General features: G+C 40.2%; 1 protein-coding gene across 1 annotated transcript; it reads right to left on the bottom strand.

The window, feature by feature from the left end:
• Positions 1-469: 469 nt before the first annotated feature.
• On the bottom strand, positions 470-19,509 carry FUNDC1 (FUN14 domain containing 1). The gene is made up of 5 exons (XM_034423873.3): positions 19,332-19,509; positions 8,378-8,534; positions 7,169-7,244; positions 5,567-5,695; positions 470-1,039 (listed from the first exon to the last, which is right to left on the bottom strand). The coding sequence occupies exons 1-5, from the start codon at positions 19,357-19,359 to the stop codon at positions 962-964; spliced, it is 468 nt and encodes a 155-aa protein (XP_034279764.1). The 5' UTR covers positions 19,360-19,509; the 3' UTR covers positions 470-961.
• Between the last annotated feature and the right edge of the window lie 101 nt (positions 19,510-19,610).

Raw genomic sequence — 19,610 nt, 5'->3', positions numbered from 1 at the left:
CTGGAGGCTTTTAAATAGAGACTGGACAGCCACTTGTCTGGAATGGAATAGGGTCTCTTGCGTGAGCAGGGGTAGACCTCCAAGGTCTCTTCCAACTCTGTTATTCTGTTATCTCTCACACCCCTCCTTTTTTCTTCTGGATATTTAGCCATTGTACCTGGAAAAGGATACTTGGTATTCAAAGGCTTGCATGCTACCGGTATTTACTTATATGGGTAATAAAACTGTTCTCCTAATATGAACCTTTCCTCATCAGTATAATTGCATGTACTTTTTAATCTACTAACTCAATTTCTCAAAGGTACCATTATGCAGTAATGACACTGCAGTATTGAAAGAATGAGTAGTACTTTGTAGTCCAGAATCAAGAAGATGATGGTTTGCATCTCATATAGGCTTCCTAAATGCAGATTCATAATACAATCCCAAATTGAGAAAAGAAGGAAAATATAAAACAGCAAAGATCTGCTAATGTTATTTTACTCTTTAATGGGTTCATAGTTGCTTATTATTTCATTTTTACAAAAAAATACATGTACAAATTATTATTATGCTGTGATTTCAAAAATAAGGCGGCTAGCCCTGCACTTAAAGTACAATATCCTACATGTTTGGCATAACATTAACCACAGTATGAGATAATTTTATATAATAAATATAAACCCTAAAATGAAAAGTGCAGAACAAAAATAACATATTCAATATGAACGCTAAAGGAAAATGAAAACATTATAAGAATTAGCCTTTTTTTCTTTGGGAATGATACTGAATGCACAGCAGAATTTTCATGAAACCTCCTTCAGGTAAGCATAAGGAGGTAAAGCCTAAGACATAAAATGCTCCGATGTATCTGGCAACTTCATCCTTCTTCCTCAGGAGATTCAGGGAGGACAGAAAAGTTCTGTGCATCGCTGTCATTCATCTTTACCATGGTTAGGTCATCAGGATGAAAGTCATGTCCTTAAGATGCAAGACCCAACAAAAAGCCTCCGACAAACCCACCAGATACCACGATGTTCTGCTTAAGAAATTCTGTTGACTGAAAACAAAAGAGGTTTATGTCAAACTTTATAAATGCACTGGATGCTAATCAATGAGCACTTAATTATATACAAAGATCCTGCTATGCTGTTTGGTTATTCATATCAGACAGAGACAGACAACCCCTGATGCAAGAGGATCTTCTAATGGTTTTGGGGTTTTTTTTGACAACTTTCCATCCAACAGTATTTTTGATAGTTATTTTGAACCAGTTGCCACAAGTTGCTGAATTTGTGGCAACTGATTCAAAATAATTAAAAACAAAATAAAACACATTAAAACACATATACTTAGCTTTCAATAGGCTTAACACACTTCTTTTACTAAATTCCTTTATTCCTCAAATTTGAAAAAAATGTGATAAAAATTCCAGTCCTTAGCCTTTTTAAGTGATATCAGCACTGCTTAGATAGTTATACTACAATATCTACCTTCTTTCTGGGAGTGTCAAACACACTAATCCAAAGATGGCCCATGAAGGAAAGTTTCTATTAGACAACTTAAACCAGCAGTTTATTTCATAAATCAAAATCTAGAACATTAATACATTCTTCTCTGATAACAGGAAGTTTTGAATAAAAAGGGGTGAATTTTTGTTAATAAATTTTCAAAACAGAGCTTTTTTTGTTTGTTAGTAAATACCTTTTAAGAATATTTAAAAGATGCACAATCACTATAAACAACCAAGGCATTATATACTAATTAGATAGTAAATTATCAAAGCATTTTATTTTATCACAAAGTATCAATTTAAGTGAGGCCCATTTAGACAAATATATTATTATTTTTAAATATATTATTTATAATACTATTCAGCCATCTGAGATACATCTCCCAACTGCAGATTCAGTGATTTCAGTATTAATCTCACAGAATTGTTCTATTTCATGAAATAACTCTAGTTTTCAATCATTCCTCCTGCCAGTAAGAATTCTTCACAGCTCATTGTTGGGTCCCTTATTATTCTCTTGATGAATTCTTTCCCTTATATGCTCTGAATTTGTATTCCAAATTCCAAATTCAATCCTACATATATACTGACAACTTTCAGATTTGTTTGTCCCTTCTGTGGATAACAATAATGTGGGAATTTTTTTAATAACTGCTATAATATGATTTCAGATTGGATGTGCTCACACTGTCTTAAAATGAACATAATATGATAGAGATTATTGTATTTTGATACTTTGATCATCTCATCCCCACCCATTTCCCATTTTTCACTGTGTTCCAAGGTTGTCAGTTCTGAGCTACTGGAAGCCGAAACGAGTGATATATCAACATAAAAGTTTTTTTATTAAAAAACAAAAATCCAAAAACAAAAAGCCCACAACCTCCTAAAACCTGCCATTTCCATGGAATGGATGCCCACAGCATCTATGAGCATTTCTTGTTTAATGTCCTAATTGTGTCAGATTTGGATTATTGTAGCAGCCTATCAAGTGGGCAATCTAACATTTCATTCTATACTTTGATTCATGACCAGTATGCTTTTGTTTATATTTTAATGCACTTTTCCTACTCTGCTTCTGTTTCTTAATGATATTATATTAGGCCTGGATTATTTTATTCTACTGCATATTCAGGGCCCTCTTAAGAGCTTTTTCTCCTGGCTCCAGTTCTCTGCAATAGACTCCTACTAGTACTGAAGTTGAAGATGAATTGCTTAACTTTTAAAAAGCACTAACATTTCTTTATCATCATGAACATTTCGTTTTAGAAACGCCTTCAATAATTTATGTTTTTGTATCAATTATTGCTTTATTCCATGACAGCACCATGCGTGTTTATCACTTTTATATCTTTCCATAATCAAACGATTCTTAGCAGTTAACATGATATAAAGAAAAGCAGTGAAAATAACATTAGTATAAAATCAAAACAATATAACAATAAAATATTAAGAACAAAAGAATCTGCCAAATAAAAGAGATGACCCAATTTAATTAGAATGCCACCGGCACAGTTCTGTTTCAGTATCTTTCTCAATAAAATTAGTGAGGGGATCAGCTTGATTTTCACAGGAAGATTGTAGCATATAACTGGCCTTGCTACCAAGAAGTAGCTCCTTTTATCCCCCAAAGTGGGACACTAGAAACACTTTCTCCATGGATGACCTAATTGATTAGGCCAAGTCTGGTTGGCACAAGCAGCCCTGTAAATTACCCATGTGCCAAAACAAAGGCTTTTGTTAGGTCAAACGAGCTTCTTAAATTGCATACAGAAGCTAATTGAACCTAGTGCAGAGCCCCCAAGCAAAAAGTGTAATATGTTTGGGCAACAAGTGCCAGTATTATATAGGCCACTGGATTCTGTATGAATTATTGTCCCTGAATTATATTTAAAAGGAGGTTAGACTATTAAAGTGCCTTGCAATAATCTAACCTGTGGTAAGAAGGGTGCAAATTACTGTAATAAAAGTTCTCTTCTGCCAAGTAATGCTGTAACTGGTGCACTAGTCAGTGCTGGGCAAAGACTCTTCAAATCATAGCTCTCACCTGCTGTACTAGCAAAAGCTGTGAGACTAGAAGAATCCTCAAATGTGAACCTGCTTCTTCAGGGATAGTGCCCATCTTCCAGTGAGAACACTGATGTCAATGGCAAACAGTACCTTTGACTGGGCATGGCTACAGTTTGTTCTGTGCCTTCCAATCTCTGATGGTCTTCAAGTACCCAGAAAGGACATCAATAACATTTCCCCTACCTACAGTGGTAGTGATTGAGCATCACCAGGATATGATGACATAGTGTACCTTGAACTATCAGATGACCTCACCCAGCAAAGTGGAACAGGAGAGAGAAGAGCAATACACGTAGAATTCTGTGAAGCGGAGATCACTGACTCACTTCCCTTTTCCCACTACTACTGTCTCCATCTCCATCTGGAGTGGAGCATTGCAAAATGATATCTGCAATCCTGAATCCCATAAGGCCATCCAGTACAATACCATGGTAATGGAAACCCACTGAGGACCAGCAGAAGTGAGCTCCCCTTGGGAATCTAAGCATTTTGCTGTGCAAACTGGCCACATTAAGCAGGTGGAGAACATGGCATTAACTTTTTTCTAACAGAATTAGTTACTCTAAACAGGCACACAGGATGACAGTCTATTAATATAATAGTGAAGAAGATGTTCTGCCTCCCTTATCATTGTAGAGTAGGTCTGAACATGGGCATATACTCATGCTTAGTGAGAATCACTTTTCATCTTCCTCTACTAGCATTTTAGCAATTATTTCTGTTGATTCAATTTCTGGAAGTCCTCATAAAACAAAGAAGCAACTAGAATTAGCCAGCAGAAAGAAGCCACTCAGAAGCAATTTTATATAGTTCTAGGCTTGCCTCCCATGACTAGTGATTTACCAGGCACAGGAAAGAGCTGTCTGGCTGGATTTTTGGGAAATGCCCCAAATGTTCTCTAAAAACCATTTGGATTCATTAGACATTTGGACAATCCAAATGTGTTTGTGTTTTGGATGGCAATCAATATCATCTGGATCAGGTATAAGCTATAATAAATAACAGTAATAATTGAAAAATGTAATTTATACATAAAGTAATACAAACAAGTCCTAAACTGTGGATGTGCAAAAATATTTATTGTGAATAACAAGGCCAGTATGTGCCAAATTGTGGGTAATGGAATCATAGATAGCTTCATCTATATTTATCATTTTTTTAAAGTTTGGAGAAAAAGTTATGATTCTAAGAGCATGCATTTGAGGCATTACATTTATATTATGATTGTTCTAAACACTAAAACAAAACTCCAGTTTTGTTTTCTTTATATCTGTTATTCATTCTTCAGATTCTTCAAATCTCTGTTAGAGACATATTAATGCATAATCTGCTTTGGCAAAAAGCAATTTATTCAATTTATTTTAGCATTTTATAACTTAATAATAATAATGTATTATATTATTATTTATAATTACTATTATAAAGCTCTTGAGGGGAATGAGAAACTAGAAAATAAGAGCTCAACATTGTTTTTCTTCCTGTAATTCAACAATGCTTTAATTCTAGTATAAATGATTCAAATAACTCCTAAATAAAAACTGTATAAGTATACTTCTACTAATCTGTTATACTAAAAGTAGAGGTATATGGCAATTTAAATCAAATTGATTGTAATGCAATATTTTGTAGTGTAAAGCCAATGCATTTCTAAAATTTGTTTTTAAATATTCCATACAATTCTTCACCTAAAAAAGTAAGCTCCTGGATGGTAGGCAAAAATGGTACAACAACATATAGCATAACACACACATACACACAATAAAACACCCAACCAACTGAACCATATTAGAATAAAGAAAACGACAACAGTTAAGGTTCTTATCAATGAACAATCAAATATTCTAGGTAAGTAGCAACTTGTTTCTGACAAGTTCAGAGGAAAGCTAGGCCATACGAGACACAAAATGCTGAAGATCTATTAAACATTTTTTCCCCTGAATGGGCCATCCATATACCAAGAAATTACACAAAATCAATATGTAAAATAAATAACACGTATTTTACCTCTTCAATTAATGTGTTGATTTCTGGTGCTGCTTTGTTTGCACGTTTTTTGAGCTGCTTTTTTGCTTTATTTACATCTTTTTCAACTCTTTTCCAGTCAATCTGTATGTAACCACTATGGCTAGCTATCTAGGAACATGAAAGAGTTTTAAGAATTTTAAAAATACAAGGAATAATATATGAGCAAAATAAAAGATAGTCTGGATATAAAAAGCCTTATACTAAATAAACAAGCCTATTCTTGCTTGTGAGCTGGCTGAGGGGCCTCAGGAAATGATGACTGTGTCAGTCAAGACAGAAATAGGCCAAAAAAAAACCCCAATATATGCAAGAAATATCTCAGGCCACCCATAGAAAGTTCTATTCATATCATGCTCCACTTTCTTTACTTTCTCTGCAGCAGGGGAACTGGGATGAATGCAAAGATACCACTTTTTAGTCCAGTTTGGTCCCCAAATATGTACCAGCCACTCTCAGTCATGTATATGAGATTGGCAGACTATAAATTTACTAAGCAAACGGAAACTCCATGTAAGGCAAACAACTAAACAATAAACTACAAAAGCTTTCCCACCATAATATTCTTCTGCACCAATAGCAAATTGAACAGACACATGATGGCATGATTTCTGAACATGTGTAGTGGAATGTGTGGATGACCTTGGGTGATGAGGAAAAAAGATGCTGCCTTGGACAAGAGAGATTTAGGAGCCTGCAGTCACTTAATAGTCAGAGAAAGAAACTTAGAAAGGACCCATCTTCAGATGGTTAAAAGTGGCAGCAGGAAGTCTGTATTTCAGACTTGCAAGATTCTGTTAATGTAGTCTTATAATGAAGTAAATTTAGCTCATTTAATTGTGCTTCCTTTCTAGTTTATCTGGGAGGGCTGGCAACATGTGGATGTCACATCTGGTGCTGCCATCAGGATAAGGCAGAAATATCCTTTTTAAAGATTTAAACTACATATTTATGGCAGAAAATAATTGCAACAGGGGATATTATTTTTGTCATTTCACATTACATATCTCCCTAGACAAAATAAAAACATATATCAGACCCTTAATCTGAACTAGGTTTGTTCTCCTTATGAACACACATTAACTTTTATCTAAAAGCCAATCAAGTATACTTTAAGGAATTGGGTGATCTCTATGGCAGATTGGGAATATGTAAATTAATTAACTTCTGTAAATCAGTTCATGTGATTGGTTGTTAATTATATGGTTATCTTTTTATTTTTAATTTTAAAAATAGTTTAAACACTTCTGAAAATCTGCTTACACAATCCCCTTAAACATTGATTTGTATACTGCCTTTATTATTTTTACAAATAACTCAAAGCAGTAAACGTATCTAATAGTCCCTCCTCTTCCTGTTTTCTCACAATAGCTATGTGAGATGGGTTGGGCTGAGAGAAAATGACTGACCCAAAGTCACCCAGCTTGGCTTTCATGCCTAAGGCAGAATTTGAACTCATGGTCTCCCATGAGTTCAAATCCCTCTATTTAACCTATTTCTCTAGGTTCTATTTCCTTTTCTATATATGCAAAACACTTAAGTGACATTTGAATTCATATTTTCAGAATAATAACAACTACCTACTTGTAGCAAAAGAAAGCCACCACCTACTGCAGTTGCTGCTAGTTTTCCGACCTTCTGAAACAAAAATCCTGCACACCTTAAGAAATAAAAAGAGAAATAAAATTCAAAATTCATAAGACAATGGGCAATAAATATATGGTGTTATATTTAAATGTGACAAGTACAGGAAATATGCCAGAATGCTGACAATGCAGACAAAGTAATGGCAGAGTAACACAAGAGATTAAGTCATGTTAAAATGCATTAAGATCCTGCTTTTTTAAAAAAATAAATATGATCATACAGCTTTCTGTAACTTCATGCACTGACTCTTGCACAATCTTTAAGGAGAATGTGCTACCCATAACAACATACAATGAAGATGCTGTCAAATATAAACTGTATTATCACTTTACCACATATTCCAGTGTTGAATATGTTTGTTCAGTCTCTTTCAGCCCAATTACAATATACTTTTAAAATAAATTATTCTCTAACATTAGCTTTTATTTCTGGGAGGATCATTTTTCTGCTTCTTGCACATTGCTACAGTTTCTGGTAACTAAAATTAACCTACTTATCTACCCTCAGATTTTTATACTCATTTTCTTTTCAAAAATCACAACAAAAACATTTTAAAGAAATTTTAGCAAATTACTTACATGAATTATTGAAAAATTGTTTTGCTTCTATTGACTTAATAGTTTTATAATTCATCAGACAATAAGTTATTTAATAGAAAAATACAAATTAATACATTTAGCATTCAATTAATCTTTTAAAGCAGATTAAGTATAGATAATCCTCAATTTACAGCCACAATTGAGCCCAAAATTTATGTTGCTAAGTGAGAAAGTTAAGTGAGTTTGCCCCATTTTACAACCCTTCTTGCCATAATTGTTAAGTGAGTCACTGAAGTTGTTAATGGTTGTTAAATTAATCTGGCTTCCCCATTGACTTTGCTTGTCAGAAGGTCACAAAAGGTGATCATGTGACCACAAGGCACTGCAACTGTCATAAATATACTCGAGTCACTTGCCAAGCATCTGAATTTTGATCATGTGAACACAGTGATGCTGCAATGGCCGCAAGTGTGAAAAACGGTCATAAGTCACTTTTTTCAGTGCCTTTGTAATTTTGAATGGTCACTTAACAAACTGTATTAAGTCGAGGACAACCTGTATATAAAATAAATGTGCCAAATAGAAAGTCAAAGTAATTTGTTCTCACCAGCCTGTTATACCACCCATTACAATCTGAGTGGCTACAGAATACTTTTCTACAATAGGTCCAGAATTTCTGCCAAATACACGGTTCCACCAATGGTGACGCCTTGCATATTCTGTTAAATCCAACACTTCATATGAATCATCATCACTGTCACATTCTTTAAAAGAAATTGAAAATTAGACATTTTCTACATTTTAAAAAGATGTAAAACTACAGTATTCAAACATATGCATTAAGAAACAAGATAATACAAGTACATTTTCACTGAGCTACCTTGAATAGCAAATTATACAAAATATTTATTTATTTATGAAAATGTATATAGTATTCCAACTCACTCTCAGTGATCCCGGGTGGCTTATAAAGATAAAAAATCCAATATAAAAATAATAAAAAGGCAAAAAACCCCACTCTGGTGTCAACAATCAAATGTATCATTTGAGGAGCTCCATCCCACTCTGGGGTCCCCATGCTTATTGACAAAACCAGGTCTTCATGGTCTTATGAAAAAGTGTTAAAGTGGGGGCCAATCTTATATTTTCTTAGTAATAAAAACAATAATAAATACATTATTTTAATTACCTTTGAAAACATTGAATATACCAATCAGATTTAGATTTGGAATCTCCATCAATGCTCCCAATACATTACTTTATTGGTAGATCTTACTTAGTAATTTTGTAACCAATGTCCGCATTTACCATCTTTGCAGATATGCAGAAGAAACGAAAGCTGAAGATTGTAAGCATAGTCTCAATAACTTTTCACTTAGTGACGGCTTCATTTAATGACCAAGTTGCCGATCCCAACTGTGGTTGTTAATACAGGACAATAATACAGGACTACCTGTATTATATTCTTTAAAATGGTATTTACGGACTTGAAATTAAAGTTGACTCATCAAAATCCATCTATTTAATTAAAGTATATTAGGCTCTCCAAACAGTGTACTTAAACAGTGTATCAGATTTTTTCTATTGGAGTTAAAAAAATGTGAGGACTCATTAAACTATATGAAATGTATAGGCACTACATTTCTGGAGTAGTATTTTAATAGACACTAATAGATTTATGGAAAACTATCTAACACTAAAGATGTGATGTTGAATTATTTACCAAAAGTCTGGAATTTGATTAACGAATTATGGTTGTACTAGTTAAGAGTTTGGGTTGGGAAGAAGAATGATGTAGAGAAATCGGAAAGGGGTGTTGGTCTTACCTGAGACGCACCTTCTCGTTGGGTGGAGACAGCAGCCAGGCATAGCTAGGTTGTACTCGTCTGTTCAGATTGAAGGACTGAGTCTGTCATAATTGTTAAGTCCCGCCCCTGCTGCTAGGGGCTTCCAGCTTTTGGTGAAGATGGAGAAACAGACTTGACGTGTGGGAGAAAAAAAAGGAAAAAGTTAGCAATGAAGACCAGACTGACAAAAGGGTGGGGCTGGCTGCTGTCTCCACCCAACGAGAAGGTGCATCTCAGACCAACATCCCTTCTCTATTGTGGGTGGAGACAGCAGCCAGGCATGGGACATACCAAAGTTCACTGTCCCTAGGTATGGGCGGGCCCAGTCTGGTCAGAAGACTCCCCTTCAGTAAAAACTCTTTGTAGCACTCTACGTCCAAATGCCGCTTCAGCGGAGGCAAACTTGTCCAACTTATAGTGCTGAATAAAGGGCGAAGGAGAAGTCCAAGTCGCCGCCCTGCAAATCTCCAGCAAAGATGCCTGCGTGGCCCAAGCCATCGACATAGCCGCACTGCGGGTAGAATGCGCAGTCAGGTGAGCGGGTCTGGGTAAGGAACGAAGTTCATAGGCCTTAGCGATCGTCTGCCGAATCCACCGTCCAATGGTAGGAATCATCTTGCAACCTAAAGAGACTGGGAGAAATGACACAAACAACGACTCTGTCTTGCGGAAGTCAGCAGTTCCCTAAAGGTATACCCAGAAAGCCCTCCGGAATACCAAAGCATGTCAAAGGCATTCTAAGGGGTGAGCAGGGTGAGGGCAGAAATCGGGAAGAATCAGTTCTTGCATCTGATGAAACGGTGTATTGATCTTAGGGATGAAAGTGGAGTCAAGACGAAGGATCACACAATCGGCATGGAACACGCAGAGGTCACTTCGCATAGAAATTGCAGCAATCTCTGAAATCCGCCTGGCGGAAGTAATTGCCATCAAAAAGGCGACCTTCCATTACAGAAGGTGGAGACTGGTTGTCCGTAAGGGCTCGTACGGAGCACCCATAAGAGAGTTCAGAACAATAGATAGGTCCCAGGTGGGAAACCTGTGGATTATGGGGGGACATAAATTAGAGACTCCTTTCAGGAACCACCGAATGATGGGATGTTGAGACAAAGAGGTAAGGAATCCACAAGACAGGACCATTGAGAGAGCCACCACCTGCCTTCTGATGGCATTGGGCGATAGCCCCTTATCGATCCTGTCCTGGAGAAATTCCAGGATCTGGGCTATCGAGACCTGGAGGGGAACAACACCCACCCGGTCACACCACGATCAAAATGCCCACCAAGTGGCCGAATAAATCCGCTCCGTAGAAGGTCGATGGAGGCCTGAATCATCCGGATGACCCGGAGAAGTTGTCCCCACTCAGGGCGCGCCGTTCAAGAGCCAGGCAGTCAGTTGGAGCTACTGGGGGTCCGGGTGGACCATTGCCCCCTAGCTGAGTGAGGTCACGCCCTGAGGGATCCTCCAGGGTGAGGCCACCGACAATGTCTTGAGGTTGGCAAACCATAGCCTCCTCGGCCAATGAGGCAGTAGAAGAATGACCTCTGTTTGCTCTTGTAGAATCTTGTGTATAACCCTCAGGATGACGGGAATCGGAGGAAAGGCATAGAGGAGTCCTGGTGGCCACTAGAACCGAAGAGCATCTATGGCTTCCGCCTGAGGTGTTGGGAACTGCGAGTAAAAACACGGAAGTTGAGCGTTCACTTGAGTCGCGAACAAGTCTACCTCCAGGATGCCAAACTGGGCCATCAGATCCCTGAACAGTGTTGGGTGCAGGCACCAGTCCAAGTGGTTGATAGCCTGTCAACTCAGCCAGTCTGCCTGCACATTGGACACCCCGGAGATGTGCTCCACCGTCAAGGAGCAAAGGTGCCGTTCTGCCCAAAGTCCCAAACTTTTGGCCTCCAATATAAGGGACATGGACCTGGTACCCCCCTGGTGGTTTATGTGCGCTTTTGCCACGACATTGTCTGTGAGCACTAGTACATGGCTGCCAGACAGAAAGCACTGAAAGGAATGGAGAGCCAGAAACTCTGCCCGCAATTCCAGCCTACTGATGTTCTGATGGCGCTCGCTGGCACTCCATCTGCCCTGTGCTACCCACGACTGAAAGTGTGCTGAGGGTTGTGAAAGTGACAGCCCTTGGAGATGGCTGGAGACCGCCACCAGTTGAGAGATCTGAGCACCGCCTTTGGGACAGGAACCTTGATTGATGACATACTTCTGCCTGCCTTCTGAAACGGCAAAAGGAACCATTGAAGGTCTCGTGAATGCATTCAAGCCCAGGGAATGATGGAAATAGCCGAAATCTTTTTGCCCAGGAACTGTGAAAGTAAGAAATGGGACACTCTCTGGTCTCTTTGAACCCTGGCCACAAGGGCCATCAGGCTATCCTGACGCTCCTGGGACAAATAAACCCTGCCTTCAACAGAATCAATTACCGCCCCTAAATGGAGCAGATGGGTTGAAGGAGTCAAATGACTCTTCTCCACATTAACGGAGAACCCGTGAGAGGTGAGAACCTGAAGTGTAACCTGAAGGTCATCGAGGACTCACTGAACCGAAGGGGGCAAAATTAAAATGTCATCTAGATAGCACTGTAGACGAATAGATCTGGCCCTAAGGGACGCAGCCAAGGCTACTAAAACCTTGGTGAAACAACGGGAAGTGGAGGCAAAGCCCGATATTGATAATGGGCCCCCGCACAGCAGAGCCTAAGAAACCTCCTGAGAGGGAAGGATTGGAATATGAAGATAGGCCTCAGTGAGGACAATAGAGGTGAGGAAGTCGCCCTTTCTAACGCCATCAAGAATGGATCGCAAAGACTGCATTTTGAACTGGCGATATACCACATACCGGTTCAAACGTTTAAGGTCAAGAATTGGTCTCCACCCCCACCCCCCTGATGTCTTAGGAACTAGGAACACCTGGGAATAAAATCCCTGCCCGACTTGATCCCCAGGCACCTTTTGGATAGGAGATGCTGAACCGCAGAATCCATAAGGATTTGCCTATCTTTGTCATGAGAAATCAGGCGGCATATAAAAGACATTGGAGGTGTGGAGAGAAATTCCAGGGATAAACCTGATCTTATGGTATCCCAGACCCATTTATCAGATGTAGTTCTCTCCCAGAGGTCGGCGAAGAGGGCCAATCTGCCGCCAATGGGAGGATCGGAAGTACAGCTAACGACGGCGCTGGATAGAACAACCCCCTCCCCCACAAAAGGGCCGTTTACTCAAAAAGGGTCTACCTCTTGAGGACCTGTCTGGGAACCCCCTCTGCCAGGGAGAGAAAGTCCCCTGAAAACAAGAAGAAGCAATACCTCCTTCAGATCCTCAAAACTGGGGGCAATGAGAATATGGCAAAAACCGGGACTCCCCCCTACAGTGGGCTGTTGGCAAAACCCTCCGTTTGTCCTTGGTTTCAACTAGGAAAGAGTCCAAAGGATCCCCAAACAATTTTGTGCCCACAAAAGGAATGGAGGCCAAACACTACTTGTGTCTGGCGTCTGCCTGCTAGTGCCAGAGCCAGACCAAACAGCGAGCCACCACCGAAGCAGCTAGGAACTTAGCAGTGAAGCGGGCAGAGTTGAGGGTGGCGTCTACTGAAAATTGGACGGCAGCGATGATTTTATTCAAGTCTTGTTGCAGCCTTGTGTCCTCAGGTGACAATTTATCTTGCAACTGGTATAACCACAACAAAGTTGTCCGGTTGAAAAAAGACGCTGTGGTAGCCGCGTGAATCTCCCAGGCAGCCCCTTGATGTGCCCGTTGAAGAACCTGGTCAGAATGATGCTCCTCAGGATGTAGCCCTTCATCTGGATCCCCGGGAATAGTCACGTTAGGTAGTAGAGCGACAACCGGGGCATCCACGGTCGGCACCTGGAGGAGCGCTGCCAGGTCAGGTGCTATGTTGAAATATATTTTATACAAAGCTGATTTTGTATAAAATAGAACACCACTTAGGGGGGGCCAAAAGCCCAACTAAGCAGGTATATACAAAAGTATGAAGGCTATTGCTTAAAAGCATTGTAAGCCACCCTGAGTCTCTGGAGAAGGGCGGCATATAAATCAAACTAATAAACTAATAAATAATTTTCGGTTGGCTGAAGACAGTACCGGAGCTGACCTGGGCGAGGACTATTGTTTCCTGACCATATCGAGGAACAAAGGTGGTGCTGGAATGGAATCCACTGGCTTGGTAGGTTCCGCAAACAGAGGGTTCAGACTCCCATGAGACGGTGGGGGAACAGACTCAGTTGAACAGGAACCAAGCTGGCCGCATTAACTGCCTTGAATAATAAAGACTTGAAAAGAGCTTGAGGAAAAAGGCCAGTGAATGCGGGTTCCTCCGGGGGAAGGCCTTCATCTTCAGAAAGGTCTGGTTCCTGGGGCTCAAACTCCCCAAGAAGCAATGGGCGGCTTCTGTGGGAAGTAGCCGGGGAACTGGTCCAGGTGAACCTGGTCCAGAGAAGGTCCAGCTTCCTAAGAAGCTTGGACAGAAGCAGCACCCTGTCCCATGGTGGGAACAGGCGCAGCCGCAGAAGGACCACCGGGGCAGGAGCTGCGGATAAACTTGGCCCCCATATTTCAGAAGTTGGGATGGCCACAGGACAGTCTCGGAGAGATATATGGTCCGGGGTGACTGCAACAGTTCTTTCCTGAGATAGCTGAGTGGTAGAAAGACCAACTCCCTCCATAGGCATAGCCGCTAAAGGCAGATGACCACTGGTGACCACTTATCACAATTTTTTTCAAAGCCTTGTCCCTGCGCCTCTCATCCTTCAAAGAGGCTGAAGTATGCTTGGAGGGCTTGTGGTGAGGACGTGCGTCCTTGCCCACTGAGGACTTGCCTTTAGGACAGTAGTCCTGAGAAGATCTGGGAACAGAGTTCCATGGATCCACTAAGGGCTCACTTGCCCCAGGCTTCCAACCATGCTTAGATTTGGCTAAGGCCTTGGGCATGATTAGGCGGTTTGCTGCTGCCCCTGGAATCCAAAAGCTAATTAGGGGCTGTGAAACAGCACCACACTGACCAAAATGGCCACCAAAGGGTCCTGTTGGCTATCTCGGCACCAAAGGAAAATGGCCGCCAAAGACAAGCCTTGTCTATTCTGATAACGATGATGCAGCCGCAATTGTCAATGTTCTCCTAGCCACCAGCAAAGGTGGATAAACGGGCCCGTCCAGAGCATAGAAACACTCAAGGTGGCTAATAAAGCCTCAATCCAATTAAGGCAAAGACCTAAGTCTGGAGGCCAGCTGAAAAAGCACAACCGCACTATCTATAATTCAGGCGTCAAAACAAAATGGTGGCCACCAACAGCCTGCCGCAATCGGGAGCACGAAACTCTTCCTAATGGCCGCTCACTGCCAAAAAGACAAAGGCTGAAGTGCGAAGCTCCTGGAGCCGTCAGCACAAAGCTGGGAGGAAAGGCAGCTTAAAGGGCTGTCGCCAAGCACAGGCAGGCCCGCAAAAGCGGAGTGCAAAGCTTCCTCGTTAAACAAAAAGTCGGGGGGCTGCTGTCAGTTGTTAGATCAAAGAAGGGGCTGCCCAAGCCATCCACGGGGGAGCGCAAAGCTCCATGCAAGTCTCCTCCAGCTACTGGGAGCATGAAGCTCCGCTAAGCAAAGTCCCAGCTCCTTCCGGGAGTGCGAAGCTCCACACCGCTCCAGAACGTTGGACTACTCAACAGAGGGAATATCTGATTTAAAGAGAAAACCGGGAGCTGGGAACAGCCTGACAGGCAAGCCAAAGCTAGCTGCAGGGGAGAGCACAAGCCACAAAGGTGGAATCAGCCCTGACACTAACAAGTTGAAGCATCAACATCCAAATCCAGAGTCCAAAGTCCAAGTGGTGAAAGAAGCCAAAGACACAGTCCCACACGTCCGTCCAGTCTGAAGGACTGAGTCAAAAGCTAGAAGCCCCTAGCAACAGGTACAGGACTTAACAATTATGACAGACTCAGTCCTTCAATCTGAACAGAGGAGTACAACCCAGCTGTGCCTGACTGCTGTCTCCATCCACAATGGAGAAAGTAATATTCCTATTATTCCAGACAATAAGGACTGGCTCTTACATACATCTGTATGTTCTACTAATCAAAGGATGAAGAACTATAAAAATTCTTTTTTATAAAAGAATAAAACCTCTCCCATAAAACCTCTCCTCTCCCCTTCTCTCCCTCAGGCTGGCCCCATAGATCCTCTCCTCTTCTTTCCCTCAGGCTGGCCCCACAGAAGCTCTCCCCTTCTCTCCCTCAGCCTAGCCCCACAGAAACATCTCCTATCTTATCCCCTTCTCTCCATGAGGCCTGCCCCACAGAAGCCTGCCATATGCTATCCCATTCTCTCCAGATTTATTTTCAAGTTGGAAGGGGGAGTAGAACGTCTAATTAGCATCAAAGCATGTTATAATAATATAGGAAATACTAATGCTCTGATGGTCATTTCGAAAAATCATTTCTTAGTGAGCACCTAGAAGCCAAGAGGAACATACGTGGCAAATTTCAAGTTTGTAGGCTTTACAGTTCTTGAGATTTTGTGATTAATGCGTGAGTGGTTTTCACTTTTATATATATATATATATATATATATATATATATATATATATATATATATATATATATATATATATATATATATATATATATATATATATATATATATACACACACACACACACACACACACACACACACACACACACACACACACACACATATTATATGGTATTTTTTGAAAATTAGTGACTGGCTTTCACATACCGGTATATGTTAGACTTTTATTTTCAACAAACTCTTTAATACTGTAATTGGTTAAATTTTGTTTACAGGTTTTAAGGATGGCTGGAATTTTGTCTTTTTCTTTTAATGTTTTACTTTTCACTAATTTTTTAAAAATTTTATATCTTGAATTAATTAAATGTTGCTTTTACTGTGTATTTTAGTCCTCTATATTTTGTAAATTTCTAAAAATAAAGAATAAAATTTTAAAAAGGCTTATTGTTTTTTACATAACCTATCAACCAAGTTTCCATTAGCTGTTAGAAAATAATGTACTATTATATAAATGGATCTGGAATTACATTCTAATCATATTTTCATAAGAATCAGTAGAATAGAAAACTATATTTACCGTAACTAAAATAATTTTTAATTAATGATGTTGTTTGTAAGTTTCTATCCCAGAGATGCACTAAATACATTCTATTGTTAAGATCTATAGGTGACAGCTTACAACTCTCCTTTAGTTTGATTTGATTCCTCTTTCTTCTTGACGAAAGACTGTACAGTAGTAACAGGAACTAATATAAACTGAATCCAGAATAAACTTCTGAAGTTCCTCATACATTATAGCCATTAGAAGTCCATGATCTTGAACTTCACATCTGTTAACTCCTTTAAAATTACATGCACTGACATAGCTTTTATGACATAGGAATGAAAGAACAATAAAAGTACTCATATTACAGACATGAAGAAAAATTAATATGGTCACCACATATTAAGTGTTGCAAGAAATATATATACATACATACATACATACATACATACATACATACATACATGAGCTCTGGTGGCTCAGCAGACTAATTAACATCCACTTACATCTGCTGCCTGCAATTACTGCAAATTCAAATCTCACCAGGCTCAAGGTTGACTCAGCCTTCCATCCTTTCTAAGGTAGGTAAAATGAGGACCCAGATTATGGGGGCAATAAACTGACTTTGTATAAATATATAAAAGGATGAAGGCTATTGCTTAACGCATTGTAAACTGCCCTGAGTCTCCAGAGAAAGGCGGCATATAAATCAAATTAAAAAAACAAAACAACCCCCCCCCCCCAAATAATACCTACTGCAATCAGATTTTCAAAATATTATATTTTCAGTGGTTGTTAATGATAATTCTTTAAGCAGACAATGAAAAATAAAAATTTAATTTTAAAAGGGTAAATACAATTTAGGGAAAAAAGAAACATAAGTAAAATGAATTTTATAAATCTATTTCAGCTAAAAGTAATTATAGTAATAAACTCTGAATAAGCTATGGTTTCCAGTTCTATTTTCAGTTGACATTTTCTCAATATATCTAATTTTAAAATATAAAATTAAATATAGAATTATAAATACAATAGAATCATCATTTAAGAAGTTTGAAATTTAAGTGGCACTATTCTCAAGTTCAACCTTTTTCCAAAACTAAAATTCAAGGTTGAGTGGTGGAATAGTCAAAAGGCAGTAAATTATCATTTAACTATTTAAAAATAGAATAAAATGGCATCTCATAAAATGGCCTAACAATTAAAAAGGCTGAGCTTGAGCTTGATCAGCACAAAAAACATGTTTATCTAGTTTGGTTGAACATATTGCAATTAATCCATAAAACTGGGTTAGCTGAGTAATTTTTTAAAAATTTAATAAGTGTCTCATGTTAACAGAATCACAGTTTATTTTGAATTAGAGGCTAACAGTGCCAGTTATTTGACACCAACTATGAGTTCCCTCCTAAGCAAAGAAGCAACAGTAAAAAAAATTTGGACCATGTATCTTCCTTCCTATCAGTATGGGAACATCTCTCAGGAAAAGAACACATTTGGATAAACACCATTATATTTATTTACTTTGCTTTCTATGACAATCTTCCAGAGTCCCAGCAGTTAACAGGAAAATAAATTCCATGATAAATTAAGAACACCCACCCACAACCAAATAAAACTAGAGGAGCAAAAATATCTTGAGTGTATCCCAATTCATAATGTTATAGGGCAGGCTGGAAGGTTGTTTATTTCCTGGTCTTACGGTAGATTCAGCTCCAGATGACACATGCCATGAAAGGGGGTAATTACACATACACAAAATGTATCCAATGATCTTATTCAAAAAGGCCTTATTTCTTACGGCACAATGGCTACCAAGCGCGGACTGAACAATGAGCCTCAGCCCATCCCGTCAGGTGAACATGCTATAGGCATTTCTAACTTGTTTACTTGAACGCGGGCTCATAAACTATCTTCAGTCGTATCTTGATTTCATGGGAAGATGGCAGGGAGGGGAGGAACTTTTCTTAATTTTTACAGGGAACAGAGCGCATGGGCGCAGCATCGGGAACCGACAGGCAAACTCAGGACGGAAATTGGCAAAGCCAATCGTGGCTACTAACCACGATGCTGCTCCAGGACTCAAGGCAGCAAAAGCTCTGAATCGCCTGTCTTATGACCGTCCCGGTGAAGCACCTGGTTGGCCATTTTGGGAGCTGGCTTTTGGCCTCCTCCTGCGAGGCTCTTCTGACGCACCATCTCGCATCTTTCTACAAGCAAGGCGAGCCCCCCCCCAGGATGTCTGCCTGGTTAATGCGCAGTCCTCGGACGACCCCCCCACTCCCGGCGAGAGACCGCCGCTCCGCCCCGCCCGCCCTCCCTTCACGTTTCCCAGCGGGAGTCCGAGGAAAGGGCTGAGCCAAGCTCCGCCCCCCGCGCTCAACCACTCAGCTCTCGCCCGGCCCTCGGTGCGGTTGGAGGGAGGGGATCCTCTTCCTGCGCAGAGAAAGGGTCAGAGGAAGCCTGGGGAAAGAGGGCAACTTCTGGCCGAACGGACCCACGATTTCCTCGACTAGTGACTGTAATCTCTTCCCGAAATGTTGGCAAGCTCCATTCGGGAAAGCAGGAATAGCGCCATGACAGCCCTGAGAGAAACAGGGCTCTCACTGACCTGAGGCGGAGCGATTTCTCCGAGACATGTTTAGTAGCACCTGGGAAAAGCGGGAGGAAGGGAGACGCCGCGGAGTTTCACTCAGTCGCAACCTATCTCCCCTCGCATCATTCTGAACTCCGAAGGTTTCTTGCAGGAACGCATGCGCATTGCAAAGAAAACAGGCTCGCACGCTCGCCTGGATTGTCGCTCAGTAACGTCATCACAGAATCTTCCTGAGGGACTGTGGGAATTGTAGTTTGATTATTGCTCTGCACTAAAGCATGTATTGGACCCAGT

The sequence above is a fragment of the Pantherophis guttatus genome, chromosome 5, assembly GCF_059756535.1.
Source record: "Pantherophis guttatus breed Tessera chromosome 5, ASM5975653v1, whole genome shotgun sequence".
Classification (NCBI taxonomy): Eukaryota; Metazoa; Chordata; class Lepidosauria; order Squamata; family Colubridae; genus Pantherophis; species Pantherophis guttatus.
Note: the sequence above shows the minus strand (reverse complement) of the source record. Positions and strands in the feature narration are given on the sequence as shown.